This window comes from Cupressus sempervirens, chromosome 7 (assembly GCF_028749045.1).
Source record: "Cupressus sempervirens isolate cs-2001-9-10 chromosome 7, ASM2874904v1, whole genome shotgun sequence".
In the NCBI taxonomy this organism is placed as follows: domain Eukaryota; kingdom Viridiplantae; phylum Streptophyta; class Pinopsida; order Cupressales; family Cupressaceae; genus Cupressus; species Cupressus sempervirens.
Genome location: NC_143124.1, coordinates 885,258,316 through 885,280,301, shown reverse-complemented (window position 1 = coordinate 885,280,301; position 21,986 = coordinate 885,258,316). Strand labels below are relative to the sequence as shown.

The window sequence follows — 21,986 nt, the reverse complement described above, 5'->3', positions numbered from 1 at the left end:
ATTTTATTATTCTTTGGAGTTTATCCTATGTTCTGGTAGATCTTAACTCAGGATCATGTTGTGATATTGGAATACCAGTGCCTATGAGTCACAACTTGAATAAATGAAGAATTTAATTATTCTCTGGATTTATTCTATATATTGTATTCTTTGCAATACTGTTATCACTAGTACAATGATTGTCCTATCACAGGTTTAGAAATATGACATTGTATCATGTGTTCAATGATACCACATGCTAAGAAGATACAGATAGATATAGAGTATCAATCCTTGCTTGTTCATCTTAATTGATGTCGCTAGATATGACATCTCTCAGTATGATTATCAAGTTACGAGGGAGTGTTAATTCCGTGACTTTCCCTCATGCTGATCTGATTACAGATCATTCTAATCTGATCTTACATTAAATTGATTTGAAGTCATTGTCTTATCCTCTTATGGATAACGGTGCCTATCTTGAAGTACTAGTTTAAGGTCTAACTAGTCACCTTGGTTAGTTTAGGACTAAACTAATTATTGCATGGACAATTGCCGACTTTAAGAGATGAGTCAAAGCAGACTTTGGAAGGGACCCCCTTGATCTCTATATTTAATAAGCGTGTGTTGTAGTTTAAGGACACACAAGAAACAACAAGTCTGCTCCCTAATCAATACTGCCCTAAGACGACTTATAGAAGTGAAAAAATTTCCAAAATTATATCTCTCCATTCATTCAAGATTGTATTTAGAAGATTATCTATAGCAAGCATAAAGAAGGTACAATCTAAGTCTGATTCATAACAAAATTTTGCAGAAAATTTAAATAAACTCTGTGTGAATGCTATAAGGAAAACATTGCTCAGCTTGTAGGAAACAAACTTGTTTGGGAAAAGAAATGAACAAAATTGAGCTTTTTAAGGTATTTAAGTGTTATAATGATCAATTTAAGAGTTTACAAGTCATTGGAGTCAACCTAGATACCAAAAAACATTCAAATTTTGCAAAAAAAAAAATGTTTTTTGCTGCTTGAGAGTATGGGTTTGCCCGGTCTGAACCATCCCACAAAAGTGAGAACCTTGTGATATTGCTATCAAGATTTAACTGCATGATTTTTGAGTCAAACTCATTGACCCATGTTTCATGAGTAGTGATTCAACATGAATCCATCTCTCATGAGAATAAATGGAACACTTAGCACTCATTGGATCGAGGTGATGCTCACAGGGAACCTTGCTTGCACCCACAAGTGAATCTGAACCATCCCACAAAAGTGAGAACCTTGTTTGCACCCACAAGTGAACTGAACCCATATACAATCCACATTCAAACTAGACCTAGATTTGGATATCCTATGGGCAAACCCGAAAACTCAAATAAAAACATACATATATAACATTATCTTATAATGATGCCATGATTAATTATCCTACAATAACTAATCCATGTTTTGATCCAATTAATCCTCTAACTATTCCCTTAATCAGCATTTAACAATGATGTTATCATAATTGATTATCCCATTATTGACAATATTGATAAAAATTAAATTTTCATATTTATTATTACAATATCACAAAAATAAGCATTCAAATAATTATATTAACTTTCATATTTAAATCTAAATTATAAAAATAAAATAAAATAAAGCAAGTATAAGTCAATAATATATTGATATCAAACTATTACAACAAAACAAAAATTCTTTAAAATGAAGTTTTTGGAAATGATCAGAACCTTTTAAATATTTAGATGGAACTTTATAAATTTTATGCATTATCTGTCATGTCCCCACTCTAGCTCAGTCTAGCAGAGACATGTGAGTCAGCTTATTATGGGGTCTTGTGGGCTGACAAGGTTGGATAGAGACCTAGTATGGTTATTCAGTGTTGGGCACTTGGTGTTCTAGCGGTTATTGATCAGTTGGGAGACGTTCCTTGTTTTTAGGAGACAGTTCCTATATTTATGGGGTTCATTCCTACTTTTTAGGAGGTATGATCATGCACAGGGTTGGGTTTCCATGAGTTTGCTCTTTGGGTTCAATTTCAGAGGGATAGAGCTTGTTTCTTAAAATTTAGGAGCATCCCTAGATTTTAGGGATGAGACTGCCAGTGGATCCTTGATTTCTGACTTCAGTCACAGACAGGTGACAGGATGATTTTATGGTTTGTGATGTCAGTTGGGCATTTTGTAGCCATTTGGGTTATATTTTTAATATTTCCTAAGTTAGCGTTTACTAATTAAATAAGGCTAAGTTAATAGCCATTTTGGAGTAATAAGGGGAATTTTGACCTCATTTGGATGCGTACCCCTTGGTGTGATAACTCGTTAGAAAGGTCTTGAACTTTTCTAAATCTTTCTCTTTGGTCTCAAGGCGATTCAGTGAACGGATTTATGTCTATGGAGAAATAGGGTCATTTTTAGTAACATTGCCACTTTAAATTAAGACTTAAATCACTTTTGTAACCCAATGCCTTTTGGAGTCACTTTAGGGTTCAATTTGCTTTGGAAGGGGTTATAAGGAGATGGAGGCACCATTCCTCATTCATATTATGCATTTTAAACTTGTTTACAAATTTGCTCTGCTTGGGCGATTTTATTCTGGGACGCAAACCCCAAGGTATTTACTGGCTAGGACGTAACCCTCAGCAGTATTTGGTCTTGAAATTTTCAGTGGTATTAGCTGTTATCAGGGAAGGAGGACGCCATTTCAGCTTGGATTTGCAGTATTGTTTAGCTGGGCACGATTATTGGTACATGGGAAAGTGAGCCTTGCAGCAGTAGCTGCCATTTGCAACACTTTGAAATATAGAGAGTCGGATAATCAGCAGCAGATGTTTGCATGTTCACAATCCTTTTCCATCAGCCAGTTTGGTGTCATTGTTAGGGAAAATGTACTGGATCCTTTATTTGGCTCTATAATTCAGAGATCTGCCTGGTACAATTTGTATCAATTCTGATTTTGCTACATATTGTTATTTATTTTCAGACTCTTTTCATATCATTTGCTCCTTCTCATTTCTATGTTGAATAATCATCAAAAACGCAAAAACAAACAAACTCTTCTGCATTTCCGTCTAGTTCTGCAAGTAAACTTTATTAAACAGGAAAAAAAAAATTTAAAAAGAAAAAATATAATTAAGCTACAGCAGATTAGCAACAGAGATCCATCAGGGATCTTTCATTATCTTCTAAGGTATCAGATTTTCTTCCTAAACTAGACGTGACTGGATGAGTGTTTAACAATAGGCATATCCCTACCTAAAACCTATTGCATTTCTTTTAACAATATTTTTAATAATTTTTTTAAGTTTAAAATGTATACTTGATGACTAGTTAATCATTTTTTTAAAAGATGCAAAACAAATGTAACGAAATTTTTATGTATTTTTGTCCATAAAAAAAGATAAATTTATTAATGTCCAACAAAAGACCAACAAGCGGGTCCAATGGACTGCCAAAACAAACATGAGGCCAGCTCACAAAGGGATCACCACATGGTGCCAAAGGAGAGAAAATAAGAACAATAGGAGCAAGAGCAACAACCACCACCTAGTTTCCCTTGGCAACTGAGAAGGAGTTCAGAATCGAAGGATAGGCTCTAGGGCAAGAATGGGCCCTGGGTCATCTCTGAAGACCTTAGGAAGAGAAACCTAATGAGACTGTATGGGGTCTCAAAGACCTTGAGAAGCTTGAAGAGGAGTCAAGTGAACTGTTAGCCCTACAAGAAGGAAAGACATCTATGAAAAACTATGTGATGAGTTGCTCAGAGTGTTGTCTCGTGGGCGCCTATTGCTGAAGAGAGTGGTCTCAAAGTCTCAAGGTCTCCTAAAAGTAAAGTGTGAGGCACTATTGCTCAGTATATTTGAAGAAGGGAGAGATTGGGTCTCTCTGAACAAGCAGTAGAGTTTCCCTTTGATCCCGTAGTAGATAGAGCTATGGAAAATGAAGTGTGACTTTGCCTCAGCCACCCCCAAACTAAAGCTAGTAGATATTGTCCTCCCTAGCCAACTGATGTTCGATTTGTATGCGTAGCCAGTGAGACCCCGCTCTAGAGAAGCTAGATGTGTGTGCGACTAGTTGTGAGATATGTACAAGGGGGGAACAATTATCCCATTCTATATATCAAGTTAATTCTCCCCATAGAAATCCATGTTTGGGTGAAGCCTCCAACGAATCTTGTCCAAGTGGTGAGGATACGCCATCTACAAATGTCTATCCTGACATGTGTGTTCAGTTCCTATAGGGAAGGTAGAGGATAAGTTGGGATATCTAAAGAGTACTACAAGGGAGAAAGGTCATCAAAGTCAATCCCAACAAGTCACAGGGGGGTTTAGGCCTAAGCAAGCCAAAATCAAGCCCAACTAGAGGTACCAAAGCTCGCAAAGGCCGACGAGGAATGGTAGGCAAGGTAGGAGTATTTGTGTCAACCCCCTAAAGAGTTAGTGAAGTACCTAAGGTGATTGAAGAACCACACAAGGTCAAAAATAGTACCCAAACTCTGTAAGTACAATACTGTGAGGTCTAGGCTATGTACATTTGAAGATGCACTAAAGGAGAAGAGTCTAGACCCACACAACAGAGGCCCATTCAAACTCTAGCACAGACAGGCTCCACACCACAAACAATAGAGTGTAATCGATCTGATCAAAGTATCCCAAGTGGGTCAACTTGGACAAGGTGTCCTGAAAGTGATCTTGGAAACATTGTCTCTCAACAAGGGCTAAGGAGCCATACCCACTGTCGATGTGGTGTTGTAAAGAGAAATGCAAAGGTCTCATACTAAAGTTAGGACCAGAGAACTTCACACCAAAATAAGTGTACGAAGTAGAGATCTGCACCTCCATGCCCTAAAAGAAGTGGAGGTGAGAAGTCTTGAGGCAATTGAAGACCATCACCTTGGTCTTCCGCAGGTTAACTGTCATTTTTCAAGAGTCACAGAAGGAAGCAAGGCCATCGCAAAAGTCTCTATAAGTCCTCTAGAGAGGACGCCATAAGGACCACATCATCTAAAACTAAAAAGGCAAGATAGATATCAAGACCTCGTAAATCCCCGAGAAGTGAGTGTGCCTCAAGAAAACCCTCCAACTCATCAATGTAAATCCTAAACAAGGTAGGAGATAAGAGGCAGCCTTGTTTCACCCCAATGGTGCTCCAGATGGAATATGAAAACACGAGGGGTGATGATGTGGCCAATAACTGTCTAATAGGTTCTAATGATGGTCATCAAAAGAGTATCAGAAATACCAATGTTGCAAAGTATTTGAAACAGTGTTCTCCAAGGAATAGAGTCAAAGGCCTCACGTAAATCTACAAAGCAGCAATAAACCTTCAAGGAGCAATCTCAAACCTCCTCAATCACAACCCTAAGAGTAAAATGTGGTCCATAGTTTGATACTATTGTCGGAATCCCACCTGACCTCTAGCCCACATCCACTTAATATTTGAAAATAAAATACAAGCGTAGTTGGGCAAAGAACATGGTGGGAAAGACACTAAACAGAAAACACAAACAATGGTGAAGAAAACATGCAGCTGAGAGAGGAATTGCAAGGAGAACACACAACAAATACATATAAAAAGAAATAATTTCCATAAAGAAAAGAAATCAAAGAGCCCTTGCACGTGCTTTTACTCGTGTTGTTTGACCATTGCTTGCTCTTCTACCAGTGTTGTTTGTTTACCCTTTCCTTGCCTCTACTCACATTATTACACTCTGTTTGTTCCATCACGTTAAGACTTACGTTAAAAATTAAGGGCTTTTGTTAATTTAAGTTTTTTTAAAGTTTAACCATGATATGACACAGTCAACTAGGTCACCAAATCCAAACATGTCTTGCAGCTCATAGTTTACCGTGATTTTGGGTAGAGGTGTGCATGATATCTGAGCCAAATCGATGCCATACTTTATCAGTATCTGTACCAACCATGTATACCAGGGGGTGGCATATCCTACGTTTGCAGACAAACGTGATGCCAACAGCTACTATCTCATCCTTTTGGGTCCATACTGTTAACTTTAGGCAGGGGTGGTAGACTAGAGGGGAGAGGGGTGACAGTAGGGAGAGGAAAGGAAGAGGCTGGAGTGAGAGTATATTTGTAGAACTAGAAATATAATTAGAAAATTAAAATTTATTTGAGGGCTGAGGATTAAAACTCAAATGATAATACACCTGTATAAGAATGTTAGGAAGCAGGGTGGAAGTATCAAAACGAAAGGAAAGGAAACATCTTTTTTTAGATTGTGGTGTCTGCATCCCTATGTACCTAACCATGCTTAAACTGCAGGATATAGATAATCTAACCCTCTGAATATTTTAACCTAAGCAACCCCCAATAATTACAAAACATCTTCACCATTTCATCGACTCAAGTATAAGAGGATGAGGAGCCATTAGTTGGCATGGGTATATGACAAACACACAAGTGCAGATACAACGCACCAAAGCCACTACTTTATTTCATCATTTCCTTTACTATCATCTTGAGAGTATAGTATAAATATTTATTATACATATTTTCCTTGTTTATTCATATGCCCATACGTTTATAGTCTATGCATTGTATAGAATTAATTTTTTGAAATCTTTTAATGTATGCCAAAACTTTTGGGTGTTAGGTAAACAGATCACCTACCCATTTACTCGTCTCAATTTCTTCATTAGCAAAAGCTTGGTGAAGACATCAAAAATAGCTAGAAAGAGAGGTAAAAGTGCAGAAATGTACTTCTCTAAGGAGCCTTATGTATAGCATATCTAGAGTACTTAGGAAGGCTTTAGACAGTGGAATACTTAGATAATTTTTTATTTTGCTTCATGTTGACAAAAATGCAATATGGTGAAGCTCTTGAGAATCCAGAAGCTTGTCAATAATATTCTAAAAGTGGTCTGTACAGATACAGATCCTGTTTTAAACAACACAACGGCTGGTGGATCATTGCAATCACACAAGCATCTCAGGTTAAAGCTACAAAGCCAACAGAACAAAACTTGTAGCAAATTGTAATTTGACAAGATGAAAAAAAAGCATCCCTGAGACCATTTTAGCATATTAAACATAGTCCACAGGATGTTTAAACTGATTTCAGAAGTTAAAGGAGGTGATGCTATTTCCTAGTCAACAATTATTGAAACCTTGTCACATTTTCCTGAATATTTTATACAATGTAAACTTAAAGGGAGTTCAAACTTCAAAGTTTAATCCAAAGCCGTAAAGCTTCTCTGATAGTACATACTCTGATATAATGATAATCAATGGAATTACAGAGACTGATCAATCATATTCACATCCCTCTTGTACTTTCAGCATATTCATTACAGAGATTGATAACATAGTAACCTGTATGCTTTGGAACCAAACAGTAAACCAACTTTGAGTATTAGACCACAAATGATCCCTATGATATCCAATTTTGTCGTAGGTTGGTTTCACTTCATTAAAATGATAGTTTCCATTTGGAATCACACATGACCCTTGTTTAGATGAAGTGGTCATTATGCAATTTAATATTCATCCTGATTCAATGACTGTTAGAATGTTAATCATTGAGAAAACAGAAAATCTCTGTTTTGTGTTTTGTTAACATTAAAAACTAAATACAGCATAAACATGTAACTCAAAACTCATGGAGATCTAGAAATACTTTATGCTGCATATCAACATTTGGGACTTGCATTCTTCGAGCATTTCCAATGCCTGGATGAGGTATATCTCCATCACCAGCTATCTCATTTGACGTGTCAACAATCACAACTCGTTTGTTACAGTCATCTGCCAACATTCTAGATATCTCCCTGCAACATTATAAAGTGTCAGCTATCAATCAAAAGAAAATGAGAAACCATAAACAATAAACTATTCTAAAGATTTGCATCTATTTCATCTATTTTATCTACAACTAAGATTTATATCAAGAATAAAATAGCTGCAATTGTATAAGTAGGGATAGAAAATCTAACACAATTATTTTCTCTTGCAAGCAAATGTCTAGCGGCAGAATTTCACTTATCTAATTTAATCATTAGGAAACATCAGGCAATTCCATGGTCGGCTACTGTATTTGGATAATTTGTATTTTTCACTACCAAGTCCAAACGTTCTTGGTTCCTCCAAACCTCACCTAAGGTTCCAAGTTTGAAGTACCCTCTACCACCCAATCCCTAGAATTTGCAATACGGCCCTACTCCCCATGGTTTTCCCACTTTCCCTAAGGCATGGAAACACTAGAGTAAACTAGATCTTGTAACTACATTCCAGATCTTACGTTCTCTTTGCACCCCAATCTAGGTCATCTTCCTAACCCCATTTTGCTCCCTCTCCACTAACATTTCCGTTCACTCCCCAAGTGCATAACTCCCAAAGGAGTCATTCGTGTAACCCCTAATCTCCCTTTCATAGTTCCTCCTTGCCAAGCCTTAGGCTCACAAAGGAACTTTGAGCCTTGGCACCCAAGATTTCGAGAACCAAGTCCCTCTCAAACCCAACACAACAATTTTGTTTTTTATTTCTAATCCTTTTTGGGCCCCAATCTCCACTTTCCTCTTCCCCTCACCATTGTTTCTAGTTCTAATTCCATGTCCAAACCCAATCCTTGATCAAGTACAACTCTTCGTTCCCATTTTGCATTCTTCCCTTCTTCAGTCACTCGCTCTTAGTCACATTGAACCTCAAAGACCTAAGTGCACCTTTCACATATTCCACTTCTCCATTTCCTCCTCTCCTTTCATGCCCAAGTCTTGGCCATTTCTACACATTACTCTCAAGTTCAAAGTTGAGCCAAACCTCCACTAATGACATTCAAATACTAAAAAACCCCTAAAGTTGCAAAATGATTATTTAACCTATGATTATTTAACCTACATTAACCACTCAAATGCTACCATTACTCCTCTAGGGCATCCTCTCATGCCAAAAAAATCCTCTAAGATTCAATAATGCATGCCAATGAGGACTTGCATCCTCTCATGCCAAAAAAATCCTCTAAGATTCAATAATGCATGCCAATGAGGACTTGCATCCAAGATGAGCGACCATGCTTCTTAATGGATTTTGGTGAGCTCCAACTACAATGCTCTAGCACAATTTGCGTGTCCCATGGCTTTGTACTCCTCCCACACATGAAGATAATAGATTTGGGCTCCCAACTTCCTCATCTACCCCAACTCCCATGAGTTGTTGGCCACAAATATGTATTGATCTCTAAATCCTATTTGGAAAGGTATTCAAAAGGTTAGTCACTTCAAGTTAGCATGATAAAGGTGCAAAATTCCCTAGGGTTTCAATACTTGTTAATCTATCCACCATTAGAGCTATCACTTGAAACTTGCAAAAATATAGTTTAAAAAACACAAATTTGTAATAATACATCTGGATAATCAATTGTAGACATTTTGGAAGGTTTTGAGTTGAAGAGTATGACAAGTTTTGTGTTGTTTAAGGTTTTTTCCTTTGCCACATTCATTGGGTGATAGTAACAATGATTAGTTGCATCCTAGCACTTCAATCAATGCCACCTATTTTTTTCATATTGGTCTTTCCTATGGTGTATATGAATGTTTATGAGTTTCATAAAGGCTCGTTAAGTAAATATGTTTTCATTATACGATAACTTTATTGCAATTTCTTCTTTAGTTGTTTGAATAGCTATATATAACTTTGTTTCAAGTAAGACATCAAATTTGAAGAAACAAGCCTTTGCCATACATTTAAAATCATCAAATATAGCCACCAATAGGAAGTAGGAAGCAAATGGTATGCGTCCGTGTTTCACTAACATAATAGAACAATCTTAAGTAAACCCCTACCATTATACCTTTTGGAAAGTCATGTTCAATATTATCATACTTGCCAAAGTCTATGAGGTCGAACCAAACTATCTCAAGGAAGTATAACACAATTCTTATTTGCAGATAAGTGTAAAGTATTTACTAGCTATAATGAGGTTTATTGCAGCTAGTTAGATTTAACCTAGTTATAATTATAGGGGTAATCTTTACATCTGGGTGGCTGTTATGGGGTAAATTTTTTTCATTCTCCTTGATCTGAATGCCTGTTAAAGCATACCTCTAAGACCAGCCTCCAAGGTTTAACCAAACCTTAAAGTGTAGGAAAAATTGCCCACTCTCGTCATAAAGCTTCAGCTATACAAAATTTGTTGATGAACTCCCTATTTACTTTCCTAAAGACAACCTATGGCCTTAAAAGTGAAGAAAATAAGTAGTATTTTCAACCTGTAGTTCTGGGACCAAACACCAAACACCCCCCACATACATATTGGACACACAAATCAGATACACCCTTGAAAATCCATTTTTTCAGCTTGTTTACAAATTTTAGCATTATTTTTTAAATTTTCAATGAGATTTTTTAGTTTCTATAATAGAGTGGCCTCGAGTTCACCAAGGATTGAGTCTTGGCACAACTGCTAAACCCAGCAACATAGCAATATTTTTCCATGTGGCTTGTAAACAAAAATGGCTATAGACGAAAGGATTAGTGACCTAGGTAAATGCAAATATTTTTCAACTAGTATAGTCATGACACAAATAATGTTAGATTGCTTTTATTTATTGAGAATTGAATGGGTTAGCTAAGGAATCAAAGATAGCTGTCATGTCCCCTTTCTAGAGTGGACATCAGAAACGATAGAGTTGGCCTATCATTAGAGTCTCGTAGGCTAGTAGTGGTGTTTAGGGACTCAGTCAGAGTACACAGTGTTTGGATCTGGAGTTTCAAACAGTAGTAGAGCAGCTGAGAGCAGTTCCTTAATTGTAGGAGTTTGCTACATTTTAGGAGGTGGAGATGGGTTACATTCTTGAGTCTCTATGAGATCATTCTATGGTTTCAATTTCAGGAGATTCGAAGACATTCCTATTTTTTATGAGCATCCTTATTTTTGAGGGATGAGACTGTCAATTATTTCAGATTATCCGACATCAGTCACAGGAGGTGATGAGTTCAGTTTCACCTTGTAGAGGTGTTTTGGCTATCAGTTCGCTATTTGAGAAATATTTTAATATATTTAAATATTCTCCTAAGTTAGCATTTTAATAATTTAAATAAGGCTAAGTTATAGCCATTTTGGAGTAATAAGAGATTTTTTGGCCTCATCTGGGTGAATATCCCTTGGTGTAATAGCTTGTTGGAAAGGTCTTGAACTTCTCTAAATATTTCTCTTTTGACTAAGAGCATTTTGGTGAACGGATTTCTTTCTATTGGGAAAAAGGTCATTTTCTAGATACTTGACCACTTTAAAAATCAAAAATATATTATTTTATAACCCAATGCCACATAGGGGCACTCTTAGGGTTCGAGCTAAGTTTGGTGGGTTATAAGGAGGTAAAGACAAAGTTTGAAGGCATTATTGACATATTACATCTTGGATTTGTGTTTTGAGCTCTGATTGAGCTTTTAGCATTTGGGATGCCGAACCCACTTGCTTTGCCTGTTTGGGACGTAGGCCACAAAATAGTGGTTTGGATTCTTGCAGTTAGAAGCATCTTGGACATTGTGCATTGTTTCTTTTGGGAATCCAGTACTGAGTCAGAGTTTTAGCTGGGGGTTGGGTATTTTATCCACTTGTGGGCACTTTGCAGCTGTACGGCCACGCCTGGCAGCCATCTATTTTTCAGCGTACAGCATTTGAGAGTTGGATTTTGGCCGTAGCTTCCTTCTAGGCTCATATTTCACCTTTACGCCTTCAGGTTGGCTTTATTCTTAGTTGTAATCATATGGATATTATTGTAAATCTTTATCTGGTTACATATTAGGCATATATTCAAAAAAATCTGCTTGAAGCAACTTTGCTTTAAACGTATTTGGAATACATTTTCAAAACTAGTTCACGTTATTGTACTTCTATCATTACTTATTAATAAATCATCAAAAATATAAAACAATCAAACCCTTCTACAACTTCTGTCGAGCTTTGCAAGAAAATTTTAATAAACAGGGAAAACAAATTTAAAAATATAAGATTACTACAGATCAGCGAAAGAGATCCATCAGGAATCTTTCAGTGGTATCAAAGCCTAGAACCTGCCAGCCTGTTGGAAAAGAAATCAGTTCAGTTACAAGCCAATACCATGGCTAGAAATAAAAATGGGTGCTCCAAGGTTTCATCTTCGTTAACAAGCACAAGTAAGATGCCTCTTGCCAAGACATTCAATGTTGTAGTTATGAGCAGCTACCATCAATATTGTTCTCTTCCTAAGGAGATGCACAACCTCCTTTCCTTTACAAAATTTATGGGTGTACCTGAAGCAGATGATAACTAGGTATCTACAAGCTCCTTTTAGCAGCAAAAAGAGAAAGAAATATTAAATGATAATAAAGAAGCCATTGGTCACAAATTGGAAGAGATTACAATCAGGGGACAAACCATTAGAGATGTTGGAAATGTGACACCAAGGTATGAGGACTATTCTGAAATTTGCAACAACAGTTCAAATCATGAGGTAACATTTATTTCAAATGGAGGTAATGATGTTGGTGATGGTATTCAACTTAAGAATGGGATGACAAGTTTAGTATGCAGGCAGTCTGATTTTGAATCTCATTGAAGCCAAGTTGAAGACTTCTTTGAGCCATTTCTATCTAAGCATGTGAAGAATCAAGATGGAGTGTTGTTTGATGATTGGAATAGAAGCATGGAGGAGGTTCCCACAACTCTGATTTGGGGCAGCGATAGCTTACACCCTCCTCCTTCTTGTAATATGGTAACTCTTTCACTTGGGAATAGTCATGAAAGCCCGTATGCAAGTGATGGCCATGAGGCTTTCTATGATAATACACTTAAATGGGTCAAAAATATAACTAGAACACATCATAATAATTCTGAAGTTTATAACAGCAGTGACACAACTTTGTTACCTCAAGATGTGGCATCCTTTGGTCAAGAAGAGAACAATGATTTGTATTCTATATTTGAGGCTACACATGGTGCAAGCATGGGACGTGATGATGGGAATGGTACAAGCCATCATAAGCCTCATTTTGTGTACTTTGGGGTAGATTATATAAAACATTGTCAAAGGTTGAATAAATATTGGTTAGATAGAGCTATGCAAGCAAAGATACTTGCTGCCCAAGCAAGACAATGTCTCCAAAGAGTCAAAGAATGCCATAATCAAATAGATGATGCAAGGAAGCAAGGGGAATCATCCATTAGATCTTTATTTCTTCCAACGGAAGAAGAGGCCAGCGTTGATTTAGATGGAACAACAAGTAATACAGAGGGTCACGATTATTTTGGTGAGCTTGCACAAGAGAATAATCCAGACATAGGTATTTCAGAGGCATTGGGTGATGAGACTTCATGTCATGATGAGTCTGATTTCTTACACCATACCCTAGAAATCAAAGTAGTGTGTACTCATAGTGACACTGAATCTCAAGATCATGATTTGGTTGTATGTGCAGACACATGGGGAGCTGATGAGAGTGAGCATAGTGTGGTGACATCAGTTTCATCATTGACAGAGGAGGTGGTCTCAGAGGTACAAAGTTGCAGTACTATAAATGAGGATACATGCATTAGTGAATGCATACTGGATACTCCTTACAGTGATGTGCATGACTCCAATACAGTATTCTACCATAGCGCAGATTCAAAGGTAGTACACATGCCTAAGAACTATCATTTTCAGACTCCTCATTGCTTGATTAGAAAACTCAAGGTTGATGATAGGAGGGTAGACATAGTGGTTGAGCACTTTGATGTCACTCGACATATGTTATCTACACTCAGTTGGAGTGCTCTTATGACTGACAAGAAGGATAGTGGAGGATTTTCCATGGCAGATTTCCATGCTCTTCATAAGGCTTTGGGGATATTGAAGCAGGACTTATACTATCCGTGTTGCAGTAGTGTGCTCCCATCTTCACAGGATAGAGTTATTGACTACAGGCACGTGACTCAGCAATTTGGGAGGATTGGTTGGTGGGACCAGCATTATGTCAAGCAGTTTCTGACATGGGCTATCACATCTATATCACAAAGACTTCATCCAGGATCATGGTTACAGGATGATGTGGGTATTAGCAGACATGATGCTTTGGACGATTATTACCTTCGTAGTGGTATCACAGTGATTGCGGACACATATGGCATGATAGAGGTTTCCAGTTATCCCTGTTTATACCTGATGGAAGGGTGTTGGTTCAGATGGTGTTTGAATCCAAGTGTTGTTTTGTTTGACGCCTTGTCTCATAGGGATTCCAATACGTTACCACCTTGGTTGTGGGAACACTCTCATCCAGTGTGGGATCCTAGTATTATCCTATACAGTGCATTTGATTGGGGGATCCTTGATGTGTTGCTTCATATCAAACACCCAGGAGTGTATATTAGAGTGGCGCAACAGGAGTTTGTTCATTGCTTGTGGACAAGCAATCTCCGAGAAGGGAGAATTGTAATGTCCCCTTTCTAGAGTGGACATCAGAAACAATAGAATTGGCCTATCATTAGAGTCTTGTAGGCTGGCAATGGTGTTTAGGGACTCAGTCAGAGTACACAATGTTTGAATCTGGAGTTTCAGACAGTAGGAGAGCAATTGAGAGCAGTTCCTTAATTGTAGGAGGAGTTTCCTACATTTTAGGAGGTGGAGATGGGTTGCATTCTTGAGTCTCTATGAGATCATTCTATGGTTTCGGTTTCGGGAGATTCGAAGACATTTGTATTTTTTAGGACTCCCTATTTTTGAGGGAAGAGACTGTCAATTATTTCAGATTATCCGGCATCAGTCACAGGAGGTGACGAGTTCAGTTTCACCTTGTAGAGGTGTTTTGGCTATCAGTTCGCTATTTGAGAAATATTTTAATATATTTAAATACTCTCCTAAGTTAGCATTTTAATAATTTAAATAAGGCTAAGTTATAGCCATTTTGGACTAATAAGGGGCTTTTTGGCCTCATATGGGTGAATATCCCTTGGTGTAATAGCTCGTTGGAAAGGTTTTGAACTTCTCTAAACATTTCTCTTTTGACTCAAAGCATTTCGGTGAACGAATTTCTTTCTATTGGGAAAAAGGTCATTTTCTAAATACTTAACCACTTTAAAAATGAGAAATATATTATTTTATAACCCAATGCCACATAGGGGCCACTTTTAGGGTTCGAGCTAAGTTTGGTGAATTATAAGGATGTAAAGACAAAGTTTTAAGGCATTATTGACATATTATATCTTGGATTTTTGTTTTGGGCTCTGATTGAGCTTTCAACATTTGAGATGATAAACCCATTTGCTTTGCCTGTTTGGGATGTAGCCCCCAAAACAGTGGTTTGGATTCTTGTAGTTAGAAGCATCTTAGAGATTGTGCATTGTTTCTTTTGGGGAACGCAGTACTGAGTCAGAGTTTTAGTTGGGGTTTGCGTATTTTATCCATGTGTGGGGCACTTTGCAACTGTACGGCCACACCTGGCAGCCATCCACTTTTTCACGTACAACATTTGAGAGTTGGATTCTGGCCGTAGCTTCCTTCTAGGCTCATATTTCACCTTTACGCCTTCAGGTTGGCTTTATTCTTGGTTGTAATCATCTAGATATTATTGTAAATCTTCATCTAGTTACATATTAGGCATCTATTCTACGAGATCATTCTATGGTTTCAATTTCGGGAGATTTGGAGACATTCCTATTTTTAGGAGTATCCCTATTTTTTAGGGATGAGACTGTCAGTTATTTCAGAGTATCCGGCATCAGTCACAGGAGGTGATGAGTTCAGTTTCACCTTATAGAGGTGTTTTGGCTATTAGTTCACTATTTGGGAAATATTTTAATATATTTAAATATTCTCCTAAGTCAGCATTTTAATAATTTAAATAAGGCTAAGTTATAGCCATTTTGGAGTAATGTGGGGTTTTTTGGCCTCATTTGGGTGAGTATCCCTTGGTGTAATAGCTCGTTGGAAAGGTCTTGAACTTCTCTAAATATTTCTATTTTGACTCAGAGCATTTCGGTGAACAAATTTCTTTCTATTGGGAAAAAGGTCATTTTCTAAATACTTGACCACTTTCAAAATGAGACATTATTTTATAACCCAATACCACATGGGGGCACTTTTAAGGTGCGAGCTAAGTTTGGTGGGTCATAAGGAGGTAAAGACAAAGTTTGAAGGCATTATTGACATATTACATCTTGGATTTGTTTTTTGGGCTCTGATTGAGCTTTCAACATTTGGGACACCAAACCCACTTGTTTTGCCTATTTGGGACGTAGCCCCCAAAACAGTGGTTTGGATTCTTGTAGTTAGAAGCATCTTGGAGATTGTGCATTGTTTCTTTTGGGGAATGCAATACTGAGTCAAAGTTTTTGTTGGGGTTTGGGTATTTTATCCACCTGTGAGCACTTTGCAGCTGTACGGCCATGCCTAGCAGCCATCTACTTTTCTACGTACAGCATTTGAGAGTTGGATTCTGGCCGTAGCTTCCTTCTAGGCTCATATTTCACCTTTACGCATTCAAGTTGGCTTTATTCTTGGTTGTAATCATCTAGATATTATTGTAAATCTTCATCTAGTTACATATAAGGCATATATTCAAAAAAATCTGCTTGAAGCGACTTTGCTTTAAACGTATTTGGAATACATTTTCAGAACTGGTTCATGTTATTGTACTTCTATTATTACTTATTGAAAAATCATCAAAAATATAAAACAATCAAACCCTTCTGCAACTTCTGTCTAGCTCTACAAGAAAATTTTAATAAACAGGGAAAACAAATTTAAAAATATAAAATTACAGCAAATCAGCGGAATAGATCCATCAGGAATCTTTCAATAGCATTATGCTTGTTAGGCATAGAGCCTTTACTTTTTCTTGGAAGGTCCATGCATGCCATGAATCATGACCAAAAAAATCATTGTGACCAAGGGCAAACCCTAAACCACTTCCAATAATGCAAATGGTAAAGGTTCATCAACCACTCTCTCAGTGCCATGAAAAGTTAACAAGCCCTAGCCTTAAAACAACAGCCCATTTTTTAATCAACTTCTCCTCTTACATATAAACTTATAAACATCTAGAGTTTTTCTGTGTATATTATGGATTCATTAAGTGTTGGACAAGTCCTAGAAGGATTTCAAGAATGGTGTACTATGAGAGCCTTCAAAGAAATAGCTGCGTGAAAGCAAATATATTGTTTGTGGCTAACCTTCTTGACCCTCAATGCCTCAAAAACAGGGTCCAACCAAAAAGGATCTTTTAAGCGCACACCATTTCATTCTAATAAGTGAAAAAATTCTCAAAAATCTAAGCAAAGCCTAGCAAAAGGCACTAAATACTTGAATTGCCATCTATAGAAGGCAAAAAGAGATTTACAGGCTACAAATTTACCAATCATACATTTTCTCCCTCAACTACTATGAAGGTTAAATCATTTTTGGGAAAAAATCAAACAGTTTCAACAAAGCTCTTGAAGAAGGCCAAGCTTCTCATAATCTTCTTAAACACAATCTTTTGTACCAAAACTAAAATTCTCAAAATTCTTGAAAATAAGAAGGAAAACTACCTCAACACTCCTTTTATACAGTGTTTATGGAATCCCGCAACCCTCAAATCCAAACAGGCTAAGTTGTTAGACTGATCACTGGCTCACTCTAAGACAAGAATGAAACTTATCAAAGTGGTATTGTAATAAATGGTTATGTATTTGATGTCTATTCTAATGCTTTCAAATCTTGTTCAAAGGACAATTTAAAGAAAGGTATGGAGATTTTTATGCAGATTTTACAAGTTTCCTCTAGTGGTCTGCAAAACAGTTAAGAACACCAAAGAAAGATGGCGGCATCAACAAAAAAGATTTGGCATTCAAGCAACCTACGGCTATGAAACTATCTTGGAGACTTTGAAAAAATCCCAAACTCTTTCTAGGATAAAACTATATATTGAAAATATATTCCCTTTTCAGACGTTTACCTCTCCAATGTGAATAGAATCATAGCTTGATAGTAATTGGCAAGCATTTCTAAAGGGGAAAGGCATACCTACATTAGGGAATTTCATGGCACCTTAGAGAAGGAAGAAAAATCAGATTTCAGATAGAATGATGGAATTCACACTGTCCTCCCTGAAAAAATAGAAAGAAATGGGCTAATTCAAAAGGCTGATTATTTAGTAATTAATAGGACTACCTTACTTGGAATTATGATATCTTCAAGTTTTATATAAGAGAGTTACCCCAAACAAATAAATAGATTATTGTACTCCTACCAAATTTCTATCTCTGGATCATTTTATGAATAAATAAATAAAATTCACCCATAAAGCCATCCACAGGATTTAAAATGTGATGTCATTCAACAAAAGTTAGAACTAAGTTCCATGTGTTAATCAAAGAAAATCTTAGTGCATCAGACAGTTTTAGCAAGGAAAAATAGATAAACTGATTTTCTTTGTGAGATGCATAAGCATGGGAAAAATGGACAGCTTGCCATCAGAATGTTTATTTGGAACACAAAGATGCATTACATATACAAGTTATCAAGATGAGTTTTTTTCAAACAGAAGTCAGACATATATCTCGGCTTTGAAGAGATGGTGTTAATGTTTTAAGGATTGTTTCTGCAATGTAATAACACTGCCATGATATTGTTGTGTTCCAAATGCAGATTTGAATCTCATATAAATATGAGAGACATGTCTCATGTAGAGACATGTCCCTATGGTTTAATCATCATTTAATTAATAATAATATATTAACAAAAATAATAATATGTATAACAATATATATATATATATACTATTTAACATGAATAAGTATATATAAGAAATGATGATTTACCAATAATAGTAATGTATCTCAAATCAAATCAATCCGACTGAAGCTACAACCTTAACACTCTCTCTTAGCTAGGGAGGATTTGTATAACACATTATGCTCTCAAGCATTTAAGGATATCAATATATCCATAAACTTAGATGTTATCTTTCAATATCATCTAAAGTATGATTCAACAAGAAAAATCAATCATATGATATTCATCGTACTTATATTCTTTTGGTATGTGCACTGGCATCAAAAATATCCTTGATGCCTACCAAAAGAATATGTTATATCCTAGTAGGATATGACTTGTCTAATTTCTGGCACTCCAAGACAACAACTTAATGTAATCTATCAGATAACAAGAAATCACAATGTCACGGTCTCTATCATGATAAGTATCATGATCTCTCGCACTCCAGGATGACAAATGAAGTATAATCATGATACGTTCGTTACCATGACTACCGGCACTTTGGGACAACAACTTAATGTACTATGTCATGATAACAGGTCAAGCTATTGATAAGATTGTCACCTTACAATAGCAATCCTTTGAAAATACATCAATGAATGATCGTCACCTTTCATGACATAATCCACATATGCAAAATAGTTACCACCATAAACCAAGTCAAAGGGTGGAACAAGGACTTTCACCTCAACTTCTCTCTTACAGAGAAGAATGTATTACAAAGAATTTCACTTAGAATTTCTCCCTCATAGGGAAGAAATCATTCACAAAGGATTGTACCTCAAAATTCTCCCTCTGAACAATGATCCTGGGAAGTCAGGTCCATTAGTTACTCCCTTAGAGGCAGTCTTCCCCCAAGTATGCCTGTCGGACTCACTCTGAATCTAATATCGATCTTCCAACTTTCTAGTGATAAGTCAATACTCCCTCATGTCTCTTTCCCCAAGGATGTCTGTCGGACTTACTCTAAAATTGATATCGATCTTCTGACTTTTTAGTGATAAGTCTATACTTCCTCATGATGCACATAAGAGTAGGCTCATCAAAATCATGCACTCACACGCATGTATTTCTAGACTCCCTCTAAGTATCACTCTTCTACAACAAATGAAGTATAATCATGATACGTTCGTTATCATGACTACCGGTACTTTGGGACAGCAACTTAATGTAGTATGTCATGATAACAGGTCAAGCTATTGATAAAACTGTCACCTCACAATAGCAATCCTCTGAAAATACATCAGTGAAAGATCGTCACCTTTCATGACATAATCCAAATATGCAAAATAGTAACCACCATGAACCAAGTCAGAGGGTGGATAATAACTTCTCTCTCACAGAGAAGAATGTATTACAAAGAATTTCACTTATAACTTCTCCCTCATAGAAAAGAAATCATTTACAAAGGATTGTACCTCAAAATTCTCCCTCTGAACAATGATCCTAGGAAGTCAGGTCCATTAGTTACTCCCTTAGAGGCTATCTTCCCCCAAGTATGCCTGTTGGACTCACTCTGAATCCGATGTCGATCTTCCAACTTTCTAGTGATAAGTCAATACTTCCTCATGTCTCTTTCCCCAAGGATGCCTGTTGGACTCACTCTAAACCTGATATAGATCTTCCAACTTTCTAGTGATTAGTCAATACTTCCTCATGATGCACACAAGAGTATTCTCATCAAAATCATGTAGTCACACAAATGTATTTCTAGACTCCCTCTAAGTATCAATCTTCTAAGTTCTTACATTGACTGAAGAAATGTCATACTCCCTCTTAATGTAGAAGGAAACTCATAATCTCAATCATCAAAGATATCTACTTGAAGAGCCTCACTTTATCCAGCCTGATCACAACTTCTTTGAAGCTAATGTCATAACCTACCTAATGTGTCATTCTTCTTTTCCTGCAAGATTAAACTTCAAATACAAAGGAAAAGATCAAGGAAAAATAACTCATATAGTACATATAAAACTAGAAATGACAGAGAGAATATAATGCATAGATGAATGTAATACTTAAGAATTATAAATACATATCTGTACATCACCATCATTAATACAAGTTACCCAAGAGATGATTCAGATTTCAAACTCTAATGATGTCCCTTCTCTTACCTCTCCCTTCTAGAGATGGTTCGAGTGGGAATGGAACATTGATTATTATTTCCCCCTACAATGTAAAATTCCCACTTATTTCGTTGTTTTAGAATTCATTCCAAAGTTGGCTAGAGTAGACAAACAATGCTCAATTTTGTATCCTCCTCATTCCGTCTTTGAATCATTGCATTATTTCATGGAACTATATTTAGATTTAGTCCCTTCTAAAAACTTTATTGCTTTTGTATTCCATTGAGCCTTGTCAGTGTTGATAGTCGTCATTTAGCAAAGCTTTATGTGTTTATCATCTTACCAACAAGTGAATCAATTGGTTATATTTGTTCCATGTTTGCTTTAAGAAAAATATTTCCTATCCCTATGTTCAGGAATTGGTACATTATATCTCCAAGATTACTATGTAATCAGAATTCGGTAGTCATTGGTAAGGTCTTATTGATGTATGTCAGTTAGCTTGTCCATCATATAATATTATTAATATTCAACTTAATATCGTGCCCCATGAATTGATAGCTTGTACGTTAATTGGGCTACATTAAAAGATGAATTCCTTGCAAAAATATATATCTAACTTTTGATGGTTTTCTTCTTCGCCTAGCTCGACACACCCCACCCAATTGTTTGTCTACTTCAACCCTTGACACAACACTACCAGTCACATTGCCAAGCAATTTGTAGTTCGGTAAAATAGAAGTGGGTGAAAGAGTTAGTCGGAGTGGAGAATAGCATTCTAATTTTAGCTCCTTTTGCCAACTTGTATCACGAACACTATATGAAGCAATCTACAGGACTCACAATATTTCCTTGTCAAAGTATTTGTCACTCGTATAATAATCTAGACTCTAAACAAGAAATGAAGTTTTCTTCATGTCACTTGGAAGAGTATGCAGCCTACGTAGTCACTCATGTCTAGATAGTAGATAAAATCATCGCAATGTGAGAGTAAATAGAAATGTTCTGCAATGCCATTTTGTATTCTTGGGAGCTTTTTTGAGGTATAATAACCTTTATCTTCATATACAAAAAATGCAAAAGCATAGCATCCTTTTCCAAGAACCAGCCAATGCAAATCACAAGGGTAAATATGATAGAAGACATGAATGATTTTGGTATAGGTTTTAAGCATCAACAAAAGCTCAACTAAACACCATGGAAA

General features: G+C 36.5%; 1 protein-coding gene across 1 annotated transcript in view; it reads right to left on the bottom strand.

Annotated features, from left to right (window-relative positions):
- Positions 1-21,986, bottom strand: part of LOC149550329 (protein SEEDLING PLASTID DEVELOPMENT 1-like) — a 215,964-nt gene that overhangs the window by 119,887 nt on the left and 74,091 nt on the right. Inside the window, exon 3 of the mRNA XM_089793382.1 lies at positions 7,622-7,772. Within this exon, the coding sequence (XP_089649508.1) occupies positions 7,622-7,772 (151 nt within the window). The remainder of the gene's footprint in view (positions 1-7,621; positions 7,773-21,986) is intronic.